The following is a 26236-nucleotide window of genomic DNA, read 5'->3' as shown; positions in this document are numbered from 1 at the left end:
TCGCGTTCCATTTTCCGACGTCATTTAATTTAGTATGGGGTATTGCGGAGAATGTCTTGGTTAATTCTGTTCCAGACAATATCTGCGGTATAAATGCACTATCTCTCTATATACTGATATAAAGTGATCGCAATATGCTCGAAATCGACAACGCCTGGCCGAACCTGAACCTTGAACTGAGAAGTGAGGGGTCCCATGCGATATACAGTAGCTGCCGGCTAATGCGCGCTTCCCAACCTTGGAAGTAAGATAACAATGGCCATAGACAAATAAATAGTTAGGTGCAGATAAGAGATCACACCGGTTCAGTCTTTACCCGCACATTCTGGCTAGGAGAGTCACCCTGATACTGTTAGCACATATCTTAAAGCCTCGTTCGTACGCTTGGTACAACCCACCTCGGCTTTGCGCTTCCCCAGCACTGAATCTGGTGTCCCAGTCCGAGCTGACGGCGTCTCCCGTTGAGCAGGTGTCGGGCCGTCCTTGGTTACTTCCGCATAACAGCTGGCGTGATATACGCGGGTGCCGACCTTGACCGCATCTTGCCAGATCCAGTCTTGCACGTCTTCTGACCATGTCGACTCGAACTTTTCTTGACAGATGGGACATGGGGTGTTGCGCAAGGTGGCATCGTTGGGCGCTCGAATCCATTGCTTTCTAGGTCCCTTCTGTGCGGGGCTACTCTCGCTCCCACCTGGGGCCTCGTTTGTAGTCTCTTCCGAGATGACCTGATCGTCTCCAATCTCCCGCGATTTTATCCAGTCCTGTAATGTTTAGTCAAGATATTATTAGAAACGTAGAGCTATACGTACCCGTTCGTCAACATACCAACTACGGTTCTGAGCGCGTCTAGCGGCATCAGCCATCCGTTGGTTCGTCCGGAAGTGCCAATCAAGATGTCGTGCTTTCTTCTCCTTTCCTTCCTCAGTTGCATGAAACCGGCGGCCACAGGTACCGCATCTGTTCGAGCGGGCGTCGTACAGGCTAGCAATCAACATGATACGTGGGCTACAGTCGGTCAGAAAGTATGTTCGAACTTACTAGGTATAACTTACATTTTGACTGACGCGGTGTTCATCTGGACGCTAATTTGTACGTCTCCAGTATTCACTGCCTGTGGTGTAGGCATGGGTGGTGTAACCCGCACTTGTCCTGGCACTATGAAAGGAAACGGGCCTACATTAGACTGCGGAATAGAAGCTCCTGGAGGTGCGGACGACGCGGGCAGAAGTCCTTTCGCTCTTAGAGCTGCAATAAGGGGATTCTCTGGACCAGAAGTTGGCATTTGCGGCGTGCTACTGACGGGTAGTTGTGGGAGAACAGGGATTTGTGGTGGTGGGGTAGGCTGCTGTCGTGCGGCTGTTGCTTTGATAAGTTCTGCGAGCGTTCCAGGATTCAGAAGCTGCTGGAGCGGCTGAGAGATTGACTGTGCCACAGGTGGGGTAGCTGTCGTCGGGATTGATGCAGCTGGGATATGAGGTGGTTGAGTTGGTAAGGCGGGCTTCGGAGCTAATGCTGATACCTGGTCACGGACGAGCTTCAATTGCTCTTGAGTGAGTTGTTGTCGCTGCATGATGCCTTGCAGGTCTAGGAGTGCTTTTAGTCGTTGTTGCACAGACGGGTCTAGGGGGTTGTTCGCGAATTCGTTTCGGGCAGCAGCAATCAGGACTTCAATATCCCGATTCAGCGATGAGAGGTCAACTTCATGAGCTTGCTGGGGCGTCGGTGTCGAGCGGACGGGGATAGGTTCGCTCTGATCTTGTTAGTTCTTGTAGCACAGAAGTTGCAGAATGCTTACTGTTGGATACCCGTTTGTGGATCCACCCCGTTGCCCCTGCATGGTATTAGGGTGATGCCGAATAGCATTCGGGGGCGTGGGGGTGTTTGTCCATCCTGGAGGGGTCGAAACACGGCTGGACGGCTGGCCTCTGGCCTGCTGTTGCTGAAGAGCAGCTGTTCTTGCCTTGATCAATGCGTTCTCAATGCTCCGGGTGATGTCCGGCGGAAAGACCGGCCTCGTATCCAAAGACCCCGGAACGGGCTCTTTCCATGTCTTCAACATCTCGTCAAGCTTCCGGCGGGTTTGCGAGTCGACAAGCGTGTAGGCGTTCATGAAGGTCTGATACATATTTCGCCCGAGGAACAGAGTGTAGGGTGTGCCTACATTCTTCACAATTGAGTCGACTACATACAACGCAGGCAGTTTCTGAGCCGGTGGTGTCTACAGCAACATTAGAATATGCCCAGACAACTACAGCGTGGGAACAACACAAGGAGTCTAAGAGAAGTCACCTACTGTTCGGATATGATTTTCCAGTACTCGGGAGATGGCCATCGCATGCTCCGTATTCTCCTTTGCGATGACGGTCAAGTTGCTGATCTGGAACCTGTCATTTGAGGTTAGATCTTCCAAGGAGTTCTTGTAGTCCTCGGCGACTTCATCTGAAGCCAGCGCGGCTGACATGTTGACGGCAAGGCAAATACAAAGGTTGAGATGGAGGAGAGAGGACTCGATAATGAAGAAGACGATGACCACAAGCCTTTTTCTTCTCTTCTTCAACTTTTTTTTTCCTCTCTCGTTCTTGTTTCTTTTTTCTTTCTCTCAGTCTCTGTTTGGACTTTTCTTTCTCTCTCTTCCTCTTTCCCCCTCTAAGCCTCTTTTCTTTTTTCTCTTCTTGTCTCTTTGTTGCAAAAGCAAGATTTGATCTGGTTTCCCCTGACTATGTGGAAATTTGTTCTATTCTCACGTCCTGTGGCTTCCAATAATGTGATCTCCTGGAAACAGAGTTGGAGAAAGATGTCCGAACTTGTAAAATGGTTGCTAGCTATCTTGGCCCAACGAGAAAACAACTAGAGGACGTAGACGCCAATCCCGCACCAGTATCACCGAACCAGATCCGAAAACCCACGACCTTCCCAGGGTTGTTAGTCCACCTCCTGAGACGTACCCGTCGCCGCCTGTTTCTTCAATTGTCGCAGCTTGCGAAGTGGCCCAACGGTGAGGCGCAACAAAAAACTGCTCGGAGAAGGCCGGTCGAGAGGGGGAAACTACAACACGTGAGCTTCGCTGGAACGGGCAATCGAAGGGTACTGTCTCCCTAGTGAGGAGAGCAGAAAAAGTCTATAAAGTGAAGTCGACCTCGAAAACAAACGAAACAGAAGGATAATGAGGCTCGTGTGAGGAGATGGTCGAGGAAGAGATAAAGCGGGAGAAGGCTGAATATCACCTGAAAAGGTATCCATCGTACCTATTCAGCAGCGTGACCAAGCTGACTCAGCAGTCATATGCCGTCATTCCCAACGTGAGACTGTTCATGCCACCTGCATTGCTTGTTCATTTCATGCTGCAAAGAGATTGATTGATCTTTTCTTCTCAAGTTCAGTATCACATCTCGCACACACACAGTCATCACTATTACTATCTTAGAGCCTAGTCCACCAACATGATGCTGCTTTCTGCTGCTGTCGCTTTTGGTCTACTTCCGCTGGCCCTGGCGAACTCCATTCTCGTCACCTATCCCAAGGACACCCCAGACTCTGTCATCACCGAAGCGAAGGATTCCTTCAAGAAGGCCGTACGTTACTGATATTTAGCTAGTAAAGCGTTCTAACCGGATATAGGGTGGGGTCATCACTCATGAGTACTCTTGTAAGTCTCCATCCAGGCGATCCCTTGTTAACTTCGGCTAAATGCTTCTTAGTGGTGATTAAGTATGCCTCTCTTTTTCGCAGGTTTTCTTTGCCGGAGTCTTGAAACTCATCGTCCCAGGGGATTCGCCGCAAACGGCCCGGAGGAAGCCATTCAACAGATCTCTACCAAATCAACCGCCTACCAACCGACCATTGAACAAGACCAGCCCGTCTCGATTTCATAAAGGAACAAAGACAGGGCCGCGATTCTGGCTCTCACTGAAGACTCCGAGCCTGGGGTATTGTAATGCATAATGATGGAGTTTGGATGGTACTGGAAATCTGGTCTTCATTGTCTACCCACATTGGCTTGTTTTCCAGAGAATGGTGGTTCTTATCATCAAGGCGTTTCATCTGTACTAGATTGTGCTGGAACGGTCTCATTTCAATTTCATTATCTTGGATGAGACCTTTGTGCTTTATTATTACTCATGAAAATCGGGAATATAAAATCTCATGCTGCCATGGCATATAACTCCCCAAAGTAGCTCTCAGCTTCTGCTTCGTTGCTGTAAGTCTAGGTACTGGTAGACGTGCACCAACTTATATAGTTCTAATAATCGAAGATCATTGGTGGCCCCGAACCGCTACGGTGCGGGACTACGGAGAGCGTGCGGATAATCTGCCGACGGCCAACGGAGTATTCTCAATACCTATCGCGAAAGCCGTTAACTTCACGCGTCTCACGAAATACTTCCGCCCGACCCTGATCGGTCCCTCCCCATTCCGAGGGACACGATAATCCCGAAATCCTCGATATTCCTAGGTTTCCAGCCGAACATTCCTCAAACCGACCACCTCCCCCTTTCCCCTCACGATCCCCGCCGCTCACCCAGAAATGGAGTCCGAGCGTACGGTTACGCATACAGAGGCCCTCTTGGCCTGGGTCAATAGTTTCGACTTGGTTGATGGCCCGAAACAAATGTCCGACCTGTCTGACGGCAGGATCATCTGGGAAATCCTACACGACATTGACCCGGCGCGGTTCCCCGACATCACTGACCCCAAGAAGTCTAGCCTTGAGAACCTGGTCACAATACACGGACGACTGCAATACAACATCCTTGATCTACGGAAATCAGAAGGCTGGCCTCGTGGATTAGATCCGGAGCCCAATTTGATTGAGTTCTCGGAGAACAATTCGATCAGGGACGCCGATAAGCTACTCAAGCTTGTCTTCTTCGCCGCTACAATTACCGCCGGATCACAAGGCAACTCGCAGAGCTACGAAATATACGGTGATGCGATTCAGAAATTGGAACAGCCGGCACAAGAAAGTCTCCAGAACTTCCTCGAAGGTGTCGAGGAGGGTCAGTACGAGCTGAACGATCTAGCACGGGAGTCGCGCGAGTCGCAACTGGTGAAAACTATAGAGGATCTGAGGCAGGAAAACAGTGTGCTGAAGGATAAGTACAATGAGAGAGACAAGCGCGTGGCCGAACTTGAATATGGAGTCAATGGCTACAGGTCTCAGCTAGACTTTATGAAAGAGCGAATCGATGTCTTGACTTCCGGAAAAGGCGAATTTGGGTTCAACAAGAGAGATCTCGACCAGAAAACCGAGGAGATTGCTGCACTAGAGGAGCAGCTGTTCCTAGCATCGGAGCAGAATGGAAAATTATCGAGCCGGATTGAGGAGCTTCTCCGTGAGGCCAAAGACTATCAAAATGTGCGGGATAAGCTTGATATCGAGAAGAACAATTATATCAACGCGAACCGCAACGCCAAATTCGCGGCCGAGCAAAAGTCCAAAGAGATAGAGATGCTGCAGGTGAAGAACCAAAGCCTTGAATCTGAGAGAAGGGAGCTCAAGAAGCAGGTTATGGACTATGACATTCAAGTCCAGAAGCTCAACGACTCTTTCAGAGAATGCAAGAACGCTCTAGCCCGGTCTGAACGAGAGGCCCGTGAGATCTCCGTGACCAAAAATAACGTCGATCTGGACAATGAAGAGCTCAGGAGACGCGCCGAAGCTGCTGAGAAGGAGATCGGTGACCTGAAAGGCCGCATCAGTGAGCTGGAGGGCACAGACGACGATTACGTGCGGACTTCCCGTAGCCCAACGCCCACCACCGGTACTCTGACGCCAAACATGCAAGGAAACTTACAAAGGGATTTAGAGGCAGCTGGTTTTGGAGATTCCACTCTTTCACTTGAAGACTATCATCAGGACAGCGTCAACGGAGTTGATGATCACATTAGAGAAGACACGGACGGCGCACTGGACGAACACACCAGGGCGATGCAGGAGGAAGGCAAGGCTAAAATGCTCGCAGAAATGCTCAAGCCTGTGGAGGAAGCCAAAGAACGGCTTGCGAAATTCATCTCACAGCAGACCGGCGAAGGCTCAGAGGCCATCCAACAATCTCTCGAGGAACTCACGCGGCAGATTTCCGAGATCATCGAGAAGGACCATGAAAGGCTTGCTCAACGTGCACAGGTTAGTGACTACTTGAGAACAGTACCCTTACGCCATAGGCGGGCTCCTTCACGAGTCGTTCGTCGGATTACATCGCCAAGGGCCCTGTGGGATGAGTTTGGAGACGCGAATGACGAAGAGAGCATGAGTGGAGAAAGCACCGACTCAACCTCTTACCCCGTGTCCGGCAGTTCTGGAATTCTCCTTGAGATTACGTTTGATGATCGCACAACCTTGAATATGAACATCGGCAAACAGGGGAGAAAGATCGCTGACCTTTCCTTTAATTAGTACATCCACCAGCAAAACGAACAAATCACGCAACTTCGAGAACGCATCAGCGATCTCGAGAAAGCAGCAGAAGCCAACGAAGATGCCAGCGGTGCTGAGGATGACAGTATCAGCAAAGAACGCGAGGTAAGCTGGCAATGCAGCTCACTCCTCCTTTCTAGCGGACGTTTGTCCCGTCGAGATGTTGAATCTTCATTTGAAATCCCAACTGTTCTGACAACCTCTCTACAGCTCGAGCTTCAAAAGCAAATCGAATCCCTGACTCGAGAACTTGCCCTTATGAGCTCTTCCTGGTACGAACTCCAAGGCAAGCTTCACAGCAACAACAATGTCCCTTCCTCCCGGTACCGCCATGGGTCTGCAGGATTTGTTGATGCCCAAAAGGGCTGGCTTGCCCGACAGAGGAGTGCAGTCGCTGGTCGATGAGCTGGGTTTTCTCCTTTGACATCATAAATATTGCCTTCTTGGCCTGTTTGATTGTTCTATTGTTTTGTATACGCATGCATACCCCTGTGTCTGTCTTGCTTTGCTTTTATTTTGTTCGGCGGCGTTGATCTTACCTTTTCATCTTTTGTACTAGATATACATACATTTGCTTCCATGAGTATATACCCAGTGAGCTTAATAGAGGAAATACACAATAATGCAGCGGTTTAAGTTCTCTCGGTCTCTGCATGACATCGTCGTACATTAGCGGTTTCTGCTTTGTTAACACCGAGCGGCTCTTGAGCCCTTGATCCTATAGTCAAGATCATATAGCCAACTGATAATATCCCATGAGTGATCTTACAGGGTGGTCTCAGGAAGATAGAGCTGTTAGGATGCCTTGACATATTTAAGGGACTACAGCTACGACGCTTAGAAGAAAGATTACGTGAATCGTATCATCCTAGCCGGCAACTCGATTATATATAGCAACGTAGAGGCCTTACTGGGATGGTTTAGGAGATTACAAGCTTCCGTTGTTGAGACTTTCATCATTTTGAGCGTCGACAACAGAGATAATGTGCTTGAGTAGCTGGAACCGTTACTCCAATTCAAAGCTTCGAGTATAGATGAGATTGGCCTTCATAGAGACCAGCCTGGTGCTGTTTTCATGACCATACCAGTATCACGTGACAAAAAAATGGAAGCTCCATGATCTCCAATCTTTGTGATCTTTGGCTATCTACCAAGTGACAGCTTGAAAACCTGATTCGATATCGGAGAGATAACATTGACCAACCCTATATCTGCGAACTTACTAGCCTGCTTCTTTTTCTGGAACTTCAGCTTCCCTGCTCCCCCAAACCACTCCTTTACGAGCCACGGCACGGCTTTTTACATACAATGCCCGTCTACCTAATATCGAAGTAAGTACACGCTTTTGGTTTTCCTTGTTTTGAGAGAGGCCTTTCCGCCCAGCAGCCCCTCTCTACATCCAAATTCCAACCCAGCAATAACGCCATCCCTTCGCGGTGCGCACCTGAATTACCCAGCCAGGCCCTCTCTTCCATTTCCATGACTGTATACAAAACTTCATTGGAAGACCCCAAGGGACGCCCTAGGACTACATCACAGCCATCAGAATCTGCTCCTAGCTAGAGCCGAATCCTTTTGTACTCTTTGCTTCTTGCTGTCGAAGTGCCTCTTACTTCTATTACTATTAAGATCACCAACAACGTTCGGTTCTTGTTAGCAGATCCGTGCTATAAGAATTCCCCTAAATCCTGACCATCATATCACCTTCATCTTTACCTTCACCTTCATCTCACGTCTGAACTGATATCAACCACTCACAGAGTCGCGGATCCCCTCTTCGCCTTTGTAATCGGCTCATCTGCGGCCCTTGTGCGAATCCGGCGCGAAGAGAAGGAGAAGAATCCGGAGAGGGCGGCGCAGATTGGAATCGGCAGTGTGCTGGGAACCGGGGGCGAGAGGTTGAGCAGGTGGTGGAACGGGGAATTTGATGCTCCTGTCGCGAAGCAGAAGTAAAATGGTAGATGTCTTGGGGTTCGTGGCTCGTTTACTTCGCTGTATACTTAAGTAAATCAGTTTGAATTCACTTTCGAGTCAAGTAAAGCTCATCCTTGTAGAGCATGGCCCAGCTAAAGCTTCCTAAACGCGAGCTTTTACTACGATTTACATAAGGCAGGAAAGAGAAGTATTGAAATATTAGTCTTCATTCATGGGTAACGGAACTTTTCCCTCCCAATCTGCATTGCAGTCATCATGTATCGAAACTAAAATCTATGCTGTCATGCGCAAAGAATCCCCATAAATTCGTGAAAAAAAGGAAAAAAACGCATAAATTAAAACAGGAATCGTGAAAAAGAGACATTAAGCGCCTGAATAGAAAACACAACCGATGCTTAGTTAGAGCATTTAGTCGAGGTCATCGTTCTCCTCAACGACACCGTCGTTGCGGAATCCAGCGCCACCGCCGGGAGCGGCACCACCGGGAGCAGCGCCAGGAGCACCGCCAGGAGCACCACCGGCAGCGGCATAGGCAGCGGAGATGATAGGGTTGGCGACACCCTCGAGCTCCTTCTGCTGGGACTCGTACTCGTCCTTCTCAGCAGTCTGGTTGTTGTCGAGCCAGCTGATGACCTCGTCAACCTTGGTGCTGACCTTCTCCTTGTCGGCATCGTTGATCTGCAGCTGGCCTTCGGAGATGGTGTTCTTGAGAGAGTAAGCGTAAGACTCGAGACCGTTCTTAGCCTGGATACGGGCAGCCTCGGCCTCGTCCTCAGCCTTGTACTTCTCGGCATCAGCAAGCATGCGCTCGATGTCTTCCTTGGAAAGACGACCCTTGTCGTTGGTGATGGTGATCTTGTTGGTCTTTCCGGTTCCCTTCTCGACAGCGGAGACGTTCATGATACCGTTGGCATCAAGATCGAAAGTGACCTCAATCTGAGGAACACCACGGGGGGCAGGGGGGATGCCAGTGAGTTCGAACTTGCCGAGCAGGTTGTTGTCCTTGGTGCGGGCACGCTCACCCTCGTAAACCTGGATCAACACACCGGGCTGGTTGTCGGAGTAGGTAGAGAAGGTCTCAGACTTCTTGGTGGGAATGGTAGTGTTGCGCTTGACAAGGGCAGTCATGACACCACCAGCAGTCTCGATACCGACGGACAGAGGGGCAACATCGAGGAGGAGGATCTCGTTGGTAGACTTGGAAGAGGTGTCACCGGACAAGATAGCAGCCTGGACGGCAGCACCGTAGGCAACAGCCTCATCGGGGTTGATGGACTTGTTGGGCTCCTTGTTGAAGTAGTCGGAGACGAGACGCTGGATCTTGGGGATACGAGTGGAACCACCGACAAGCACGATCTCGTGGACGGAGGACTTGTCGATCTTGGCGTCACGGAGGACACGCTCAACAGGCTCCATGGTGGAGCGGAAGAGGTCCTGGCAGAGCTCCTCGAAACGAGCACGGGTGATGGAGGTGTAGAAATCAATACCCTCGAAGAGAGAGTCGATCTCAATGCTGGTCTGGGCAGCGGAAGAAAGGGTGCGCTTGGCACGCTCGCAAGCGGTGCGGAGACGGCGGAGTGCACGGGCATTGGTGGACAGATCCTATTTTTTGTTAGCATTTGATGCTCAAAAGTAGAAAAATTCCGAGCATCCGGGAGCCAAAAAGGGGTCAGAAAGCTGAAACTCACCTTCTTGTGCTTGCGCTTGAACTCAGAAACGAAGTGGTTGACAAGACGGTTGTCGAAGTCCTCACCACCAAGGTGAGTGTCACCAGCAGTAGCCTTCACCTCGAAGATACCCTCCTCGATGGTAAGCAAACTGACATCGAAGGTCTAAAATATGAAGAGTCAGTATCCGAAGATAAAAGGTGCGAAGAGGGGAAAGAGCGATTCATTGGAACCTTATCCGTATATACGGAAGAGGTGCCAACTAGTCACGTGGCTAATGTAGGAGCAACTTACACCACCACCGAGATCGAAGATCCTGTATTCAGAGTCAGTGAACGTTCTTTAATCAGTTTCTGTTACTGGGATCACTTACAAAACGTTGCGTTCCCCTTCGACCTTCTTGTCAAGACCATAAGCAATGGCTGCAGCAGTAGGTTCGTTGATAATGCGAAGCACGTTGAGACCGGCAATGAGGCCGGCGTCTTTGGTAGCCTGACGCTGGGAGTCGTTGAAGTAGGCGGGGACGGTAACGACGGCGTTGTTAACGGTGCCACCGAGGAAAGCCTCAGCAGTCTCACGCATCTTGGTGAGGATCATGGCGGAAACCTCCTCAGGAGTGAAGTTCTTCACTTCGCCCTTGAACTCAACCTCAATGATGGGCTTGCCACCCTTGTCGACGACCTTGAAAGGCCAGTGCTTCATGTCAGCCTGGACCTCAGCATCGGCAAAACGACGACCGATGAGACGCTTAGCATCGAAGACTGTGTTGTGAGGGTTCATGGCGACCTGGTTCTTAGCGGCATCACCGATGAGACGCTCAGTGTCGGTGAAGGCAACGAAAGAGGGAGTGGTACGGTTTCCCTGGTCGTTGGCAATGATATCGATACGGTCATCACGGAAGACACCCACGCAGGAGTAGGTGGTTCCAAGATCAATACCGACAGCGGGAGCCATTGTGAATGTGTGTGAGGAGGGGTATATGAGGGGTTCGTTAAATGGAAAGAAATTCGTAAAGGGGAATGGAGGAGGAGACGAGAGGGGGGGGTGAAAAAGCCTCTTGAATGAAAACCTCTTAGAGTATTAGATGAGTCAGAAGAGAATTGATTGATTTTGAAGAGTATGGTAGAGAAAATTGTGCGGGTGGGATCTTGATATACTCGTGGGCGGTGTGTTGCTGCTCCAGCGAAGCTTCTAGCAAGCCGCAGATTCGATGGGCATCCATCAGGTTCGATGGTCTTCATCCTCCGGCCTGAACCAGCGCCTGAATTCTGGATTTTTCCCTATGATTTTTGCCATCCAGGATATCGGAATTTCAAGCTAGTATTTGCCCCAAATCTCTCATTGGCAGTACCTACCAGTGGCAGCAAACAACCTCTCCTCCAGCGCCCAGCTGGAAAGTTCGTTGATGGAGGTGGGGTTCATGATGACACCGGATCAAGGATGGCAAAACTCGACGGATCCTGAGTCACGTTTTTGGCGGGGTCATGACGTGAAGGCCAAATTTCCTTTGTCCACTCCTCCAGAGTCTGGGCAGTGTCACCACAGTAACTAACGTACCTAGCCATTGGCCGTGATGCCTGAGGACGAAACATGGTCTGCAGGCTGCAGCTGGCGGTTGACCGTTGGCCACCTGCACAAGCTTGATACGGAGTAGTCGACTATTGCCAAAAGGGTTTGATTGAGCCCGTTAGTCTACTAAAGTTAGATACTGAAACCTAACTTTAGGCAATATACTACTACCTAAGGTTTCATCACCGCCATCGGCCCATCAGCCCATCGAGGTTGTCTTCATGTAGCCCACAATTGTTGTGAGGTGGCTTTCGTGTACTATGTACATAATACATATAATATATATATCTTTATAGTTCAACGTGAGCCTTGACTACTATGATTGACAGGCTTTGCATTGAATCTAACAAATATACATAGAAACAAACGGCAAAGCCAAGAAGAGGTTTGTTACAGTTGACTTGGGGCTACTAGCCACGAACAATCTTTGTGCTTACATTTGCTGATTCTTCATGGATTACTGACGGGAGAGGTTGAGCATGCGACAACAGCCAAAGTCTTATTGAACGAAACACTTGAGGAGCCTGGAGCCAACTTGCATACTGTAGTAATAGAAGGATACACCTTAAGAGGCTGAGAATCGACACTATGCCTAACTGGCCCACCTTAAATCCGAATCGTATTTGAAAGAGATCGTATTCCAGTTTGGCGTCTGGGAACTACTTGGATGATGGGTTTCCAGTTTCACCTTGAAAGAGGGCGGCGCCCTTGAGGAAATCTAAAGCCCCCAGTCAGTGTCACACTGTCAGTGGCGATGACCGCCCGAATGCCATTAAGAGTAATAAAGCGCCAACTGCAGCAGATTTCCTCGTTTGATGGCGGCGGTGTTGAGGTTGTTGACGCTAGGTTTCTTCCCATACAGTTTTGCCAACTGATTCCACCACTAGGTGGAGAGCTCCTCAAATCTCACAAAGCAGAGGGTCCAGCTCTTTCACTTCGAATTTGGCGGACTCGTACGTATTTTAGCTTAATTTAGCAACCTTCCACTGGGTGTGGTACAATAAAGTACGTAGAAGTAGACTCGATCATTTGGTTGTTTGGCATTGTTATGATTCAACACTCAACAGCCTGAGGGCAAGCTCTGTCACGGGAGCGGCGCTTGATCGGCCACCCCTCACAGCCAATCAACACAGCAACCTCTAAAGGTTCGACGGTGATTCTCCCTTGCAACAACACCTGAGCTCCCCAGCTTCTACTTAAACTCTTTCTCAACCCTGACCTGCAATTCCTCCTACCGCTCCGCTCCACATTCTCACCGTCACTTCCCACCAACAATTCCTTTTACTCTATCTTCACTCTAAAGAACCATACCACACCGCTGTAATGGGTGACCAAGCTACTTTCCCCGGCAATGATCCCGCTGCCCATGCTCCTGACGCCGCTGCCTACGACAAGGGTAAGGGCAAAGCCATTGATGACCCCATGGATGTGAGCATGGATGAAGATGAGGAGAGCGAGGAGAGTGAAGCTGAAGAACCTGTATGCACTCCCTTCAAAGCTTCTTATGAACAAACGGCTACTAATCACATTTTCTAACTAGATGGCCGAAGGTATGATTCGAAGACTCGACCCAATGCTTTCCTGGAACGCAGCTAACTAGATACGCCTTAGATGACGACGATGAGGGTGACAACCTCGAGCCCATTTCCGCCGACAACATCATCTCAGGTGGACGCCGCACACGCGGCAAGAACATCGATTTCCAGGAAGCCGCCGAGCGGATCAAGGAGGACGAGATGGATGAAGACGACGAGGATGATGATGATGAAGACTTCCAGCCAACCGAAGATCCCAAGCAGCACTGATTGAACGAAGATCTAACGACATAAACAATGACATTTATGGCAGGGTGATACTCGGGAATCAAAACAGGCGCAGGGTTATTGGGGGCTTTTTCATTTTGAGACTTCTGTATCTAAGACCGTGAATATCCACGAGTTTGGACGGTACTAATAAATCGCATATTGCATGTTTTGCCGAGTCTTGTTCATGCTCGAGTCTGTACAGTGTATTCAAGTACTACGTAGACCGCTGCTCTCACGTGCCTGTTCGGCACAGCGCAAATACCCATGTGGAAGCCACCTGTGTTCTCGAACCAACTGAATCAACCGCAAGCAGACAGGGAATAATTAATCCTTGTCGAAAGATGAAAACACCTTGTTAACTTGAGATCTAAATCCGATTTATTGATCATGCGCACCATCTAAACACGGATGACTTCCTCGCAATCCAGATAACCGTACTGCGAGTTTACAACCTCCTGTCCTTCTCCGCATCACATACCTCCGCAATGGCCTCACGGTACGGCATAGTCCAAGCTCCAGATCTTCTCCCAAGTGACTCTAACATGGATTAGATTTCCCCGCTCCGACCTCCACAGACGTGACCCGCGATCTTCCCTCTTCGACTCATACAATGGCGACTCCAGACCCGCGAGCAAGTCCCCGGGCAACGCTGGTGGATACGGATATGGAGGATACCCCGGCGGTGACAGGCCGATGAACGGAAACGCTGCTGGATACAAAAGCGCAACACCAAACTCAAAGTACGTACAATACGAGTGTTGAGGCTGAAGTATAACTGAGAACAAAGCAATGCTAATACCGCTCAGGGGCCACTACTCTGACGCTGTCCTCTCACACCTCGAATCCCAAAATGAAGAGGAGGTCGAGGGCATCACAGCTAAGGTGAAAATGCTCAAGAATGTGAGTGATACATGACCCTCCGCGCGATTTCTGTCATTTGAAGGTCATTACTGATACGGCTGGACAGCTTACAATCGCTATCGGCGACGAAATCCGCGACACAGCACATATCACAGACCTAAACGATTCGTTCGAGAACACCCGGACTCGCATCAAGGGAAATATGAACCGTATGCTGCGCATGGCGGAGCGCACGGGAGTCGGGTGGAAGGTGTGGATTGGGTTCTTCGCCCTTGTTTTCCTCATCTTCTTCTACGTGTGGATTACCTGACCTTGCGAAACTCTGAATTGAGAAAGCTGCCAGGCGGAAAAGTGAGTAATGGCTTTTTTTGTCTGTGTAGCATTTTGTACCTTGTCTACGGTGTTTGGGTCTCGCTTATACGTCATATTCCGCGCTCTTCAATAATGTCTTATGAGGCTATGCATCTTTGGCGTTGTTCCTTTTTAGGATTGCTTCTCGATCAAATGTTTGCTTGTCCATATATGTACTCTATATAATATCGCTAGACGTCGGAGATCACTCCTAAAGTCAACCAATTGAAGAATCAGTTCTCGACTGGTGGTTCAGGTAGGGATTTCTGAAATGCATAATTAAGAGGAGTTGATTGTTATGCTAACACACCCGCCTACGCGGAAGAAAACTAATATCTATCAAATACATAGAAAGGAAAGGCTCTATCGTGCACCAAACAGCCTGAGAATCGAAAAGAGAAAAGCTATTAAACTCCATATATCATATACCGTTTTCCCGTAGATTTTGAATGAGAAAAAACGCTCTAAACAACCTGGCCAAAGGCAGGGATCAACGTCTGAGCCAGCCAGAAGCTGAAAACGAGCTTGGGCCCGGTCATCAGCAGCTTGGGCGTCAGACCCTTGAAGAAGGAGCCAAAGCCCTCATTCTTCATCATGTTGGAAACGATGCGGAAACCGGACTCGGGATTCTCGAAGTTGCGGTTCTGGATACGGGTCTTGATCACGTCGAGAGGAGCAGAGACGATAAGGGAGGCGGAGGCACCAGCGACGGAGGCGACGAAGTTCTGGCTCCAGGTGGCCTTGTTGTAGTCTTGAAGAGCGTAGATGTATTCCTTGGCGAAAGCGGATCCACCGAAAAGCTGTTGCTGTTAGTTTGTCCCTGCGAGCTGTGGGCGAGATACATACAGCGAATGATCCAGGGGCGTTACGAGCCGCAGTCCAGCCGGCGCCACGGTAAAGTCCCATACCCTCATCAGAGATGATCTTAAAGAGGCCACGGCCACGGAAGGCTTCGGGGTTTGTTTGACGCTTGATCTTGAGCACGTCCAGGGGGAGGAGAACGATTTCACCAATGCCGATTATACTGGGCAGGAGTTAGCGCCGGTCATCACATTTCGGTATTGACTCCTAACCTTCCAGCAGTCGCATGCATGATAGCCTTTCCGGTACCCTTGCCGAAAGCATTATCAAAGTCGGATCCGTGGTTTTGAGCCAGGTAATCGCGGACGAACGGCTGACCACCGTACTTATAGATGCGTTGAAGGACCTGAGAATATTTGTGAGTCAATTAAGAATCGCAACCACCTGAGAAACCACCAACCTTGTAACCAGCGGCGTAACCCAGACCGGGGAAGAGAGAGGTGAACTTGCGGCCAACAGGGGCGTCGGCGAACTCCTTGAAGACGACTTTGTTGAAGCCGGCGGCAGTTGTGATCTAGTAAACAATCGCATTAGTTGATTGACCTCTCCGGTAATAGAAGATCACAGAACGTACCCGTGTCTGGTTGCTCATCAAACGCTTTGCTGTGGTATCAACCTTGAAGCTCAATTAGCATGATTGATCAAAAAAGACGGCAGAATGGCTCAAGGTTGGTAAATCGTACAGGATGGAAGACGAGGAGTTCCGCAATACCAGCGGTTCCTGGAGGCTGTCAGTCGTAGTCACAGTGCGTCCAAACAGCAAAAGGGCACACACCTGATCCAAGAAGACGGGCAACGGCCGACTCCCTCTTGACATCCCCAGATGCAGAACCGTGTGTAGGAGACATTATGGATTTGTTTTAATTAAGTCGTATGACCAAAATTTCGACAGTTTTTCTCGCAGAGATTAAAAAGGCTCGAAATCGAAGCGAAAGAGGAAGAAAAATCACTTAAGAAGAGAAAGAGGTCCCAAGCCTAGAGCCGTGCTAACAAGAGTCGTCAACGAGAGAGAAAACGCAAGACACCAGCCGAAGAAGAGAGGAGAGCGAGATCGCAGGCCCGACGGCACTTTTTTTCTGCGCCGAATCGGAAAGCTTGGGAGCCAAAACACACTATTCCCCTTTAGTCTGCCGCCGGAGGCCTTGATTAGATAAGCTTACAGTGGAATCAGCCTCCGAGCTTCCGAAGTATACCAGAAGCATATAATGAACTTGCCGCACGATACGGGAAGGCGTTTTATGATGGTTATTTAAGGCCGGTATGACATTCCATTCTAGTTGCTGATGACGCGCGTCAAACTAGGATTACAGCGTGATTCCAGAGGCAGAAGCAGAACTCGGAAATATTGCATCAACGTTAACCATTTGATCGTTAGTTACTGGAAAAAAAAGAGATGCCCAAGAAGTCCAGATAAAGCATAAAACTCCTGAAACAACGCCTGTCCGCACGGAGCCACTGGGGTTCTGACTGCCTCGTCCTAGGGCCGGTCGAGCTTACAGCCGAGATATAAGCTCAAGCTTGCAAAACTAGACGTCTTGACGATGCGGACATCACACGAGAGGATACAATGGCTGTCTCATTTAGCAGTCGCCGAATGTGTTCTCGCCGGAGTATCTAGCCAACAGTTAGCGCCTGGTAACAAATGTAGCCGGGAGCGGAGGCATACGTGATATACAGGAAACCGTCTTCATCCTTGTGTTCTTCGTAGATGCTGCTCATGAGTGCTGCCGTTGGCGGTAGGACCTCGTCGACGAAGATGAAGATGGCCTTCTCAGGAGACAGCTTGATACGCTTGCGAATAACATAGACGAACTGGCCGACGGTGAGGTCTGCGGGGACCAGGTACTTCTTCTTATCAATGGTCGCAATATCTGACTTTTCGACCTTTTCGCAGATCACCTAGAAAATAGGTAGCAGGTTAGCACCTGGAACAGGCGGTGAACAGCAGAACTACCAGATCCTCATGAAGAGTGACACCAGAAACCTCAAATAATGTGCTATCACGAGAAGTTAAGAACATACCGGGATACGGTCGGCATATTTGGCTCGAATACGTTCGGCTTCAGCCTTGCGCTTCTCGAAAGGGTGCTCATCCTTGAACTTGGAACGCATGGTTGGAGGTTGGGGCTAAAGCGGGATACGGTAGAGGTGCAACTGATTTCGGGGTTGACAACGACCGTAGTGACGTGGAAGAATAAGATATAACTGCTGGAGCTCTGAAGTCGATGGAATCAGGATGGAGGTAAGGAGGAGGGATGGAAGATGACTGAAGGAGAGAGTTGATGGCGACAAGCCCCGCGTCATGTTACTAAGGATGGCTGATAAGACTGCGGGATTGTAGGCAGCGGAGGCGGTGAGGCCCACACGTGAGTCACGATCATGTGCCAACAGCGGTCAGATGAAGATTCCAGTCACTCGTCGTCGAAATAATGAGTCCTTGAAGTACTCATAATATGCACGCGGCATCAACGCGGCATCATGTACTGCCTCAAGACCAGGGTCAGCTGATGGTTGAGTATGTGGGCCTGTCCACTTTGAAGCCCCGATGCTACGGCTTGAGCCTCCACTTGATCCGCGGCTAGAGGAGCTGTTCCAGACTGCTGTCACCACCAAGTACGACGAGACGTACAGTACCTTGCAGTCATCACCTGGACAATGAGTGGTCAAGAAGACCGAGTATATCTCATCTATCTGAGTCATTCCTAAGCCTCATTTTGCAGTCTGAATCCGTTCATTGGCACACTTGTGCATTACATGCAAACGGTACAAACATGCTCTAACAAACAGTGCAAACCTCAACGCCTGCTCCGAGGTGTGGTCCCATATCGAATTGATCCAGCTGCATCTTTTCGAGCTTCGCTTTCAATCCGAGGTGGTCCCATTGCTGGGCGTATTGAGACTGAGAGTTGCATGACCCATCAGCGAATCAGCCGAAAGCTATTCATCATACCCAAGATGGCTCTTCCTCGAGCATATAGTATGCCTGTTCGCAGGTCACTACGCCAGATTCCATCTCAAAGCTGTCGCAGACCAAGCAATATTCAAAGGTCATTTCGCAGGTATTACTCAGACCAGGGACAGCCAAAGAAGGAATCTTTTACAGTGTGGCGTCCTTATCTACGACTAGCGATTGGAATTCCGTTCATTGGTGCTCTGGTTTATTCCATGGTACTTCCAAGTCCCTGCACCTCCCAATGTCCAGAGCTTGCTAACTGGAGTAGATGACAGGCGAAGTGACCGAACTCGACTCTCCGTCGATTGTGGAGATCGACGAGACGTTGAAGAAGCAAGCGGCTGTCAGCGAAACATCTCCTATGCGATTGCGGATGGAAAAATTGATCAAGGAGCACCAACAGAAGATCGTGGAGGAATTGGGCCGGATTGATGGGAAGCAATTCAAGGCGGACTCATGGACTCGGCCAAATGGAGGCGGAGGTATATCGTGTGTGCTGCAAGACGGAAATGTTTTTGAAAAGGCAGGGGTCAATGTCTCTATCGTCTACGGAGACCTGCCACGCCCTGCCATTGAGAAGATGCGCGCAGACCACAAGTCTTTTGTTGGCGCCGATGTCGATTCGCTGAGCTTCTTTGCTGCTGGACTTTCTCTTGTCCTACACCCGCACAACCCGATGGCTCCGACTGTCCATCTGAACTACCGCTACTTTGAGACATCCGACCCGAAGGACCCCTTGAATGGCGACAAGAATTGGTGGTTTGGCGGCGGTACTGATCTCACTCCCAGCTACCTCTTCCCCGAGGACGCCCAGCATTTTCACCAAACAATTAAAGATGCCTGCGATCGCCACGACGGAACCTACTACCCCAAGTTCAAAGAATGGTGCGACAGATACTTCTACCTGCCCCACCGCCGTGAGTGTCGCGGAATAGGTGGCATCTTCTTCGATGATCTCGACGCCAGCTTCCTCGAAAGTACCTCCACTTCCTCCCAAAACCCACAAGAGACCCTCTTCTCCTTCGTTTCCGACGGCCTCGCCTCCTTCCTCCCGTCCTACGTCCCCATTCTCGAACGCCGCAAAGACATGCTATTCACCCCAGAACAGAAGGAATGGCAACAACTCAGGCGCGGCCGTTACGTGGAGTTCAATCTTGTCTACGACCGTGGCACCAGCTTCGGTCTCCGAACCCCGAGTGCCCGTGTTGAGAGTATCCTCATGAGTCTACCCCGCACTGCATCATGGGCCTACATGGATCCCGTGTCAGGTACGCGGACCGAGGGCCATAGAGATGAGGACGAGCTTGCTGAAGATAAGACTGCCGAAAAGGAGTTGCTGGAGGTCTTGAAACACCCCAGGAAGTGGGTGTAATTGATAAAAGCCCACACAAGACTTGGATAAAAGTATCTTTGTATTATATGTAGCGTAGGAATAATGTACGAATATATATGATCTCATACCTGCTTGAAATCATCTCTGTCCTTTGGGTCATTAGACGAACCTATAAGTACTAAACCAGCACTGATATATATCGTTTGAATGTAGGTCTGCAACCATCAAGGTTATTGGATGTGGGAAGCCAACTTTGGTCGTTAAAGACTTATCACTATCAACAGTAACTATAACTATAAGCGTAGAATCACAGAGTCCATAGTACTGCTAAACTCTGATCTCCACGCATGCACCTCTGCATGTACCTAGCCTTGATCAGGCTCAACAGGTATAACAACGCCTATACTCCTCGCTAATCTATAGTATAACAGTAACAAATGAAAACCGAGCCCAAGGAGCAGGCCATTCAGCCGGGGATTAAAATTCAAGAGAATCCCTCGGCAACCTCGTCCTCCCTCTCTGTCTCGGATACCTCCCCAAAACACTCCCACCACCGGAACTTCGTCGACTCGTCTGACTAGCTAGTGACGCGCGAAGGTCCCGCCCATGGTCTCGGTCGTGCTCTTGATCGTACTCGTCGGCCATCATGCTCATGCTCATGGTACTCGTGTCGAAGGCGTCACCGCCTCCGCTCCAGCGCTGTAGGAAGCGGCGCTGAGCTTCTGTTTCCCTGCCCAAGTCTCTGGGGCGAGGATGTGGTGGGGCCCGGGGTAGACCGCGGGCGCTGCTTGCTGTGCTGGTGCGGAAGGGATGTTGGGACTGGGCGAAGCTGACTTCGTCGTCATCGTCATCGAATTCGGCGTCTGTGTCTGTGTGTTGCCATTCTTCTTCTGCTTCGGGGATATCGTCGTCGAGGTTACGTTCGTGATCGTGCCTATGCCCGTGGCCGTACATGCCTTCGCCTTCCTGAGAGAGATCGCTCATATCGTCCATGGCGTTGTCGGCGCTGGGGATGTCATCGTCGAGATCAGGTTGGTTGTCGAAATCGCCTTCATCGTTTTCATCAAGCTCGTCATCGTCGTCCTCGTCATCTTCGTAGTCTGCAAATGCTTCCGGAACATCGTCATCCAGGTCACGCTCCATGTACCCCTCCTCGTCAACGCCCTCATCCTCCAACCCTTCCTCACCATCCTCCACAAGCCCATCAATACCCTCCTCCTCCTCCTCCTCCTCCTCATCTTCTTCATCGCTCTCAGCATCAGGAATATCCGCATCCAAGTCCCTCTCCATTCCCGTCTCGTCCTCCCCCTCTTCTTCCTCACCTTCACCCCCAGCTGCGGCAGCGGCAGCGGCATACTCCGCGTCAGCCGCAGCCATCGCCTCTTCCCTCTCAGCATCCTCCTCCTTCATCCCCAGCATGGTCTTCGGACATCCAGCAGGCTTGATCCAAGAACATCCAAAAGACGCGATGTTGTTCTTGCGTGCACGCAGGGCGCGCTCTTCGAGGATGAGCGTTGCGAGGGTATCATTGGGATCGGAGAATATGGAGCTTGAGGCATGAGAAGTTGACGCCGTGCGGTATTGGGGGTTATTGTGCCGCCGAGCTTGTTGGACCTGGGCGTGGCTGGCCGAGTTGGTGGATGTGCTTGGGGGTTCGTTGTGATGGGAGGGTAGGGTAGCTGGGCGGGGATGGAACCATAGGTCGTGGGACTGAGCGAGGCCAGTTAGCTTTGTTTCACAGAGAAGGTAGATGATGGTGAACGTACATCGCGCGGCGTGAGGAGGGGAAGGGAAAGCATGGCGTCGGGTCAAGGGGGACCCTGGTAATTAAGTGGAAGCGTCAAGACACAGACTCCACTGAGTCGATTGCAAATGTAGGCAGCCCACCTTGTCGTGGAATCTATAACAGTCGAATTGCACGCTGATCCAAGAAGCTGTGGTGGTTGCCCCGGTGGAAATCAACCAAATAAAACCTCGATACAATTTCGTGCAGAAGACCTTGATAACATTGGTCTTTAAGGTCAAGGGTATGTAACAAATGAGCGTGAGTGATTGTACTGACCGCTGGTGAGGGTTCGGCGTGGCAATCATCGACAGAGTGGAGGAAGTGTTGATGAGGGGAGAAAAAACAAAGATCCGCGCGGTCGAGAAATTAGGTTAAGCGTGGATTAAGCTCCTCCGCGGCAACGCGGGGAAGCATGAAGTACATACACGAACAACCTCATCTTCATTCAAGAGCAAATATAAGAGATTGTACAAGAGCTATACAATTCATAATCGAGAATTTAGCCCAAGTATATGTTCAATTCAAGGTGATTGGTTAGATACAATATCTGCATGTGCCAATGTTCAACCTGTAGGATAAGTTCCACACACGTGGACTCTGGTATGAGTGATGGTGGAAACTAACATCTACTCCAAATGGGTTGCTATTGTTTACTCCAAATAGTGGAGGACATCTACTTCGTACTACTACGGTGCTATGCCGTCGGCTTTCGCGGCTACGGTTTCCCGGCAGAGTCCTATACTTAGTATAATACTATAGAGAACTTTCCCTATCGCAATCGGCCCCGTTCGGGTTGGTTTACCCAAAGTGGAAGCCTTCTGCGTGAATGTTTCTGTGGGAAGTGTTCGTGAGGCTTTGAGAGTGACACTCATTCCGGATTGTTGGTCTCATATCCGTAAGCAGTATCCTATACAAAGCTGTATGACCCGCCCATTGGAGGGAGTCGTTCGTCCGCGAAGTGCCTACGCCGCATCGAGGACAAAGAGTCGGTCAAGTGTCGTGTGCTTCCTTTCTTTGTTGAAAATTATCCCTCTGCAAATCCTAAGTTAATGACGGGCAGATGCGGCGCTTGGGAAGCGGGCTCTCGGCGTGCGTCTTGAAAGGCTGAAAGCCCGTAGTTCTACTAGGCCGAGGATGACGGCTCTTGAGATCGAATTGATCGAGGAAGGACAGTGAAGATAGTTGGCTGATTTCGGATGAAGCGCAAGCCTCAAGGCCACCGCTAGGTTCACGCCAGACACCGTAAGACTATTGAAGGGCTGATGCCTGACGCAAATCGAAGGTTGGCGCGGAGGAATGTACAGCGTTGCCCGTCTGGATTATTCTATCATCACTTGGCCCTTCGGTGAGACTATTTTGTTTCACGATGAGGGCCAGATCAGCTAAAGCACCCCCATCCTCACTATTGCAAGAACGAAGGCTCGTAACAATACCAATTCGAATGATAATACTAGCCTTCGTCTCATAGGCGCTGACGGACAGGCCAGTCCTCCTGCAACGTTGAAATGAGGTGTTACTTCGACTTGGTATGTCCGGTAATCGGCCGATCGAGTCAGCGTCCGGTTTCTCCCGATAAATGCAAATTCCCACTCCACCCGCAGACACTCAGTCGGTGAACCCAAAGCAGGCAAGCCTAGAAAGGGAGCATCGGGTAAATTCGGGCGACGGAAATATTGGCAGCTCCGCTCGGTCATGTGATGGCTGTCGTAGACCTGATGGTACTATGCCATGGTCCTGCGGATTTATCCGATCTGCATCTGGGCAAGGAAACAGGGCAACTTCGCTCGCCTGGAGGCTGGCCAGTGGCAGTTAGTTTCCATGACTTCTAGAGATTGAATCATTCGATTCTCGTCGACAATGATACTTGAACTTTAAGCTGGTATCAACCCATGGCAATCATCCCTCGATGTCATGCCAAGTGAAGCATGCAATAGAGCAATAAAAGCAATTTGAACTATGTTGATAGGTGCATAGTCGTATGCGGTGGTGACCTGTCGCGGGATCGCAAGCTCGTATTCTCAAGAGCAATCAACAAAAGGGCCGCTTTCGGGGGCCGTTGTAGCACACGGAGTCGTGACTCGTATGGGGGTGGACATGGGGTAACGGATGCGGAAGAAGTTGGGGTGGTCCATTGACAGACCCATAATGTTGTTTTCGATATTGCCCAGTCGAATGGACTCAATGAAAGACACAGCCAGCGTAAACAAGGGGATAGGAAGTATGGTTTGCTTTATGTATTTCAATTATCATCAGCTTTCTCCAAGTGCTTATCTGCCGCCCTCAAGGATTCTGTCCAAGCCGAGAGCCAAAGGATGGTAACAGCTCGTATTACAGTTGAGAAGCTCGTACGGTATTTCCGGGCTTACTTTCCAGGCCACCCATTGGCCGGGACCAGCCACTTCGGCGTCAAGACTCACTGCCCGGGGAAACTGACTGTGAGAGGGCCGTTTGGCCTGCAAAAGCGAGATATTACTGGGTATATTCATCTTCTGGACCTGGTACGCTCGAGAAGCACGCGGAGTTGTCGGCAATTCATTTATTCTCCCAGCCTAGCGCATAAGTCGAGCCGACCTCTCACATCAGGAGCCGACAGCTGAGCATTGGTGAGGTTCAAGTTGACTTACGAACCAATGAGCAGGCATTCCTGGCTGGCAAGGTGCGGCTCGGAGTCCCCCGAGATCGGGGGGAGGAAAGAGGGGAAATCAGCAGGGAAATTGGAGACAAGAAAGGCCGGGGAGGGGCTGGTTGGAGGAATCCCTGGAAGGAGGTTGTTCCGGGCTGAAAAAGGCTAGCTCTCTGCTTGGCCGTTGTCGGAATGCTGGCGGACTTGTGCGCTGTAACGTGGTACCGCTCCGTGCCACTACCAAAAATTACATATGCTGCTTGATTAGTGTATGCGCTAGTATGGTTAGAAACACTACACTTTGATCGTCCGAAGCATCAATGATTAGTGCATTTGGGCGTGGGGTAGGTGACTAGGTATGCAAGTCCTTTTGTAAGCCTAAAGCTAGGGAAACTCGAGTACTTCCGGAGGGTCCTCTGCCTCGCCGTCGGGTGCTCTGAGACCACTCACTGCCCAATGCACAAAGGGTGGCTCATACCACCAAGTCCTAACTCTTCGCCCGGAGCTTCCTGGGCCGCGTATGCGGACCGTTTGTGAGCTGTCTGAAAGAGGGGAAATAGTAGCCTGAGCTGTTCCATGGATTTCTGTTCGACAATTTGAATGTTTACCCGGATATGCTACATAACTAGTCATTCCTGGTCCCTCTACGGAGTAGTGAGTAGGTAGTGACTCTGCTCCAAAGAGTAGTAAATGATTTCTCGAGACTCAGCCTGGGCACTTCAATTCCTTGCTGTGATGTTGTAAGCCAAGAGCAATCAATCCCAATACTGTCAAGATTGCTTTTTACTTTCATCTTCATGTCGTCAGACACCAGATCTTCAACAACTTGGGGGTTGAATCGTTGGCCATGTGCGCATTACCGGATCCAGCTTGCTGACCAACTGTCTGGGAATAAGCACTGCATCCTTGCGATGCCCCACAGCAATAGCATCCAATCACCCAGCTGGTCGGATCTTTTGATCTCGTCAAGGGCGGAGAACAAAAAAAAAGAAATGCATCTTCATGCAGAGAGTGTTTGTCAAGGCTGCACTTGTGGTTTTCGGGTTTAGCGGCTGCCGTCCCTCGCTTCGAGTGTTTTCTTTGGCAACACAAAAAGAGTCGAAGAACGGGAGTATTCCAAACGATGATTGAGGACTCGAATCCTTGAAGTGGCAAAGAGTAATTCTTAAGGCTGTGACTCACCGTGGCGTGGTAATTTGAAAAGGAGAGAGACGGTTGTCCAGGATTTTTATCCGAGTCGACACCATACTCCGAGTAACTTCTACTTGGGAGACATCTGTTTGATTTCATGAGCACTCAGCACTGGGATTGATCATTGGGCACCAATCAAGAGCATAAGATTCAACATGGCGGTCGTGCCATCGTTGATCCATGCAGGCTATTTTCATGTATAGCGATTCTTCGCTTCTTCTTTTCATTCCGTGGTCGGAGACTGGTCGAACCACAGTCTCTGCCCGTTAAGGTTGCCTGGGCCGATGGAGACTTCAAGACCACCGGGTAATCACGGGTTGCTCTTCACCGGAAGAGCTGACTAGACCTAGCCTGTTGGCATGCCGTGAGTGCGCCAGCCGTGTGATCTATACATGAATAATTTGTTAATGCACTACGTATCCGGACTAAGGTCCAAAGGCCGCGAAATGGAGATCGTGAGAAATAAGTGACAACACTGCAGTGTAGTTGGAGGAAAAGTGTAGGTAAGATAGAACGGTAATACCAATACAACTCTTAATCCCACTAGCGTCCCCTTCTTTGCATTGCTTTTTGGGCCCCACCAGCTTGGATCTTGACGTAGGCGTAACCTAATCTTCTTGGTCAAAAGGTTGCAAAGCCTGTGCTCTGATTGGCCGCAATGTCTTATCTATCCTGCTCCCCGGTCCTGGAGTGCATCCCGTAGCCATGCATGGATGCGAACTGCTGGCCGACACGAGCAACAAGATGGGTTTGCTTTCTGAGCACAGTAACCGACCTCACAAACAATTGAATCATAGGAGATCTCTGTGGCTCCAAGACGATAAGCTGTGTAGACTAAAGCATCGAGCATCAGCTGGTGGCTTCACATGTGAAAGGGGTG

General features: G+C 50.1%; 13 protein-coding genes across 13 annotated transcripts; 6 read left to right on the top strand and 7 right to left on the bottom strand.

The window, feature by feature from the left end:
* Positions 1 to 56: 56 nt before the first annotated feature.
* Positions 57 to 3211, bottom strand: BJY04DRAFT_201670 (putative mRNA cleavage factor complex component Pcf11). The gene is made up of 6 exons (XM_073713111.1): positions 2297 to 3211; positions 1799 to 2221; positions 1056 to 1753; positions 813 to 1008; positions 399 to 764; positions 57 to 343 (listed from the first exon to the last, which is right to left on the bottom strand). The coding sequence occupies exons 1-6, from the start codon at positions 2462 to 2464 to the stop codon at positions 296 to 298; spliced, it is 1899 nt and encodes a 632-aa protein (XP_073565383.1). The 5' UTR covers positions 2465 to 3211; the 3' UTR covers positions 57 to 295.
* BJY04DRAFT_201663 (uncharacterized protein) lies at positions 3212 to 4160 on the top strand. Its single transcript, XM_073713110.1, has 4 exons — positions 3212 to 3575; positions 3622 to 3649; positions 3702 to 3711; positions 3770 to 4160. The coding sequence occupies exons 1-4, from the start codon at positions 3444 to 3446 to the stop codon at positions 3873 to 3875; spliced, it is 276 nt and encodes a 91-aa protein (XP_073565382.1). The 5' UTR covers positions 3212 to 3443; the 3' UTR covers positions 3876 to 4160.
* Positions 4161 to 4185: 25 nt separating this feature from the next.
* Positions 4186 to 6539, top strand: BJY04DRAFT_161674 (putative microtubule binding protein HOOK3). Its single transcript, XM_073709055.1, has 2 exons — positions 4186 to 4201; positions 4257 to 6539. The coding sequence occupies exon 2, from the start codon at positions 4529 to 4531 to the stop codon at positions 6398 to 6400; it is 1872 nt and encodes a 623-aa protein (XP_073565381.1). The 5' UTR covers positions 4186 to 4201; positions 4257 to 4528; the 3' UTR covers positions 6401 to 6539.
* Positions 6540 to 7580: 1041 nt separating this feature from the next.
* On the top strand, positions 7581 to 8482 carry BJY04DRAFT_201657 (uncharacterized protein). The gene is made up of 2 exons (XM_073713109.1): positions 7581 to 7752; positions 8182 to 8482. The coding sequence occupies exons 1-2, from the start codon at positions 7730 to 7732 to the stop codon at positions 8372 to 8374; spliced, it is 216 nt and encodes a 71-aa protein (XP_073565380.1). The 5' UTR covers positions 7581 to 7729; the 3' UTR covers positions 8375 to 8482.
* A 282-nt stretch (positions 8483 to 8764) lies between these two features.
* Positions 8765 to 10977, bottom strand: hsp70 (molecular chaperone Hsp70; the record flags this gene model as incomplete). Its single annotated transcript, XM_073714370.1, has 4 exons — positions 8765 to 9958; positions 10045 to 10188; positions 10318 to 10339; positions 10397 to 10977. The coding sequence occupies 4 exons, from the start codon at positions 10975 to 10977 to the stop codon at positions 8765 to 8767; spliced, it is 1941 nt and encodes a 646-aa protein (XP_073565379.1).
* A 1704-nt stretch (positions 10978 to 12681) lies between these two features.
* BJY04DRAFT_201654 (histone H2A.Z-specific chaperone CHZ1) lies at positions 12682 to 13572 on the top strand. Its single transcript, XM_073713108.1, has 3 exons — positions 12682 to 13071; positions 13133 to 13142; positions 13204 to 13572. The coding sequence occupies exons 1-3, from the start codon at positions 12916 to 12918 to the stop codon at positions 13395 to 13397; spliced, it is 360 nt and encodes a 119-aa protein (XP_073565378.1). The 5' UTR covers positions 12682 to 12915; the 3' UTR covers positions 13398 to 13572.
* Positions 13573 to 13699: 127 nt separating this feature from the next.
* Positions 13700 to 14832, top strand: BJY04DRAFT_201651 (SNARE domain- containing protein). The gene is made up of 4 exons (XM_073713107.1): positions 13700 to 13893; positions 13949 to 14137; positions 14204 to 14297; positions 14365 to 14832. Exons 1-4 carry the CDS (start codon positions 13883 to 13885, stop codon positions 14566 to 14568), a joined length of 498 nt encoding a protein of 165 aa, XP_073565377.1. The 5' UTR covers positions 13700 to 13882; the 3' UTR covers positions 14569 to 14832.
* Positions 14833 to 14872: 40 nt separating this feature from the next.
* On the bottom strand, positions 14873 to 16520 carry BJY04DRAFT_201648 (putative mitochondrial GTP/GDP transporter Ggc1). Its single transcript, XM_073713106.1, has 7 exons — positions 16246 to 16520; positions 16154 to 16191; positions 16045 to 16086; positions 15871 to 15984; positions 15683 to 15816; positions 15456 to 15633; positions 14873 to 15409 (listed from the first exon to the last, which is right to left on the bottom strand). Exons 1-7 carry the CDS (start codon positions 16316 to 16318, stop codon positions 15074 to 15076), a joined length of 915 nt encoding a protein of 304 aa, XP_073565376.1. The 5' UTR covers positions 16319 to 16520; the 3' UTR covers positions 14873 to 15073.
* Positions 16521 to 17050: 530 nt separating this feature from the next.
* BJY04DRAFT_211203 (autophagy-related protein 8) lies at positions 17051 to 17582 on the bottom strand (the record flags this gene model as incomplete). The annotated part of the gene is made up of 3 exons (XM_073714369.1): positions 17051 to 17084; positions 17137 to 17369; positions 17493 to 17582. The coding sequence occupies 3 exons, from the start codon at positions 17580 to 17582 to the stop codon at positions 17051 to 17053; spliced, it is 357 nt and encodes a 118-aa protein (XP_073565375.1).
* An 843-nt stretch (positions 17583 to 18425) lies between these two features.
* hem13 (coproporphyrinogen oxidase) lies at positions 18426 to 19795 on the top strand (the record flags this gene model as incomplete). The annotated part of the gene is made up of 2 exons (XM_073714368.1): positions 18426 to 18638; positions 18692 to 19795. The coding sequence occupies 2 exons, from the start codon at positions 18426 to 18428 to the stop codon at positions 19793 to 19795; spliced, it is 1317 nt and encodes a 438-aa protein (XP_073565374.1).
* A 199-nt stretch (positions 19796 to 19994) lies between these two features.
* BJY04DRAFT_161537 (uncharacterized protein) lies at positions 19995 to 21849 on the bottom strand. Its single transcript, XM_073709054.1, has 2 exons — positions 21523 to 21849; positions 19995 to 21466 (listed from the first exon to the last, which is right to left on the bottom strand). Exons 1-2 carry the CDS (start codon positions 21553 to 21555, stop codon positions 20234 to 20236), a joined length of 1266 nt encoding a protein of 421 aa, XP_073565373.1. The 5' UTR covers positions 21556 to 21849; the 3' UTR covers positions 19995 to 20233.
* Positions 20992 to 21849, bottom strand: BJY04DRAFT_201638 (uncharacterized protein; the record flags this gene model as incomplete). Its single annotated transcript, XM_073713105.1, has 2 exons — positions 20992 to 21466; positions 21523 to 21849. A coding segment is annotated over one exon (266 nt), but the record flags the coding sequence as incomplete, so codon positions are not given.
* A 2649-nt stretch (positions 21850 to 24498) lies between these two features.
* On the bottom strand, positions 24499 to 25830 carry BJY04DRAFT_201633 (uncharacterized protein). The gene is made up of 2 exons (XM_073713104.1): positions 24953 to 25830; positions 24499 to 24895 (listed from the first exon to the last, which is right to left on the bottom strand). The coding sequence occupies exon 1, from the start codon at positions 25453 to 25455 to the stop codon at positions 24961 to 24963; it is 495 nt and encodes a 164-aa protein (XP_073565371.1). The 5' UTR covers positions 25456 to 25830; the 3' UTR covers positions 24499 to 24895; positions 24953 to 24960.
* Between the last annotated feature and the right edge of the window lie 406 nt (positions 25831 to 26236).

Source organism: Aspergillus karnatakaensis (genome assembly GCF_047715665.1).
Source record: "Aspergillus karnatakaensis strain CBS 102800 unplaced genomic scaffold BJY04scaffold_80, whole genome shotgun sequence".
Lineage (NCBI taxonomy): Eukaryota > Fungi > Ascomycota > Eurotiomycetes > Eurotiales > Aspergillaceae > Aspergillus > Aspergillus karnatakaensis.
Note: the sequence above shows the minus strand (reverse complement) of the source record. Positions and strands in the feature narration are given on the sequence as shown.

Coding starts and splice junctions, on each gene's coding strand:
- BJY04DRAFT_201670 (XM_073713111.1), bottom strand. CDS start 2,464: ATGTCAGCCGCGCTGGCTTCAGATGAAGTCGCCGAGGACTACAAGAAC. Junction 2,222..2,296: donor TGGAAAATCATATCCGAACA/GTAGGTGACTTC, acceptor ATGTTGCTGTAG/ACACCACCGGCTCAGAAACT. Junction 1,009..1,055: donor AACACCGCGTCAGTCAAAAT/GTAAGTTATACC, acceptor GACCGACTGTAG/CCCACGTATCATGTTGATTG.
- BJY04DRAFT_201663 (XM_073713110.1), top strand. CDS start 3,444: ATGATGCTGCTTTCTGCTGCTGTCGCTTTTGGTCTACTTCCGCTGGCC. Junction 3,576..3,621: donor AGGATTCCTTCAAGAAGGCC/GTACGTTACTGA, acceptor AACCGGATATAG/GGTGGGGTCATCACTCATGA.
- BJY04DRAFT_161674 (XM_073709055.1), top strand. CDS start 4,529: ATGGAGTCCGAGCGTACGGTTACGCATACAGAGGCCCTCTTGGCCTGG.
- BJY04DRAFT_201657 (XM_073713109.1), top strand. CDS start 7,730: ATGCCCGTCTACCTAATATCGAA. Junction 7,753..8,181: donor CCCGTCTACCTAATATCGAA/GTAAGTACACGC, acceptor AACCACTCACAG/AGTCGCGGATCCCCTCTTCG.
- BJY04DRAFT_201654 (XM_073713108.1), top strand. CDS start 12,916: ATGGGTGACCAAGCTACTTTCCCCGGCAATGATCCCGCTGCCCATGCT.
- BJY04DRAFT_201651 (XM_073713107.1), top strand. Junction 14,138..14,203: donor AGCGCAACACCAAACTCAAA/GTACGTACAATA, acceptor AATACCGCTCAG/GGGCCACTACTCTGACGCTG. Junction 14,298..14,364: donor AGGTGAAAATGCTCAAGAAT/GTGAGTGATACA, acceptor ACGGCTGGACAG/CTTACAATCGCTATCGGCGA.
- BJY04DRAFT_201648 (XM_073713106.1), bottom strand. CDS start 16,318: ATGTCTCCTACACACGGTTCTGCATCTGGGGATGTCAAGAGGGAGTCG. Junction 15,985..16,044: donor TGATGAGCAACCAGACACGG/GTACGTTCTGTG, acceptor ATTGTTTACTAG/ATCACAACTGCCGCCGGCTT. Junction 15,410..15,455: donor ACGCCCCTGGATCATTCGCT/GTATGTATCTCG, acceptor TAACAGCAACAG/CTTTTCGGTGGATCCGCTTT.
- BJY04DRAFT_161537 (XM_073709054.1), bottom strand. CDS start 21,555: ATGCTTTCCCTTCCCCTCCTCACGCCGCGCGAT. Junction 21,467..21,522: donor CCCTCCTCACGCCGCGCGAT/GTACGTTCACCA, acceptor GGCCTCGCTCAG/TCCCACGACCTATGGTTCCA.
- BJY04DRAFT_201633 (XM_073713104.1), bottom strand. CDS start 25,455: ATGAAATCAAACAGATGTCTCCCAAGTAGAAGTTACTCGGAGTATGGT.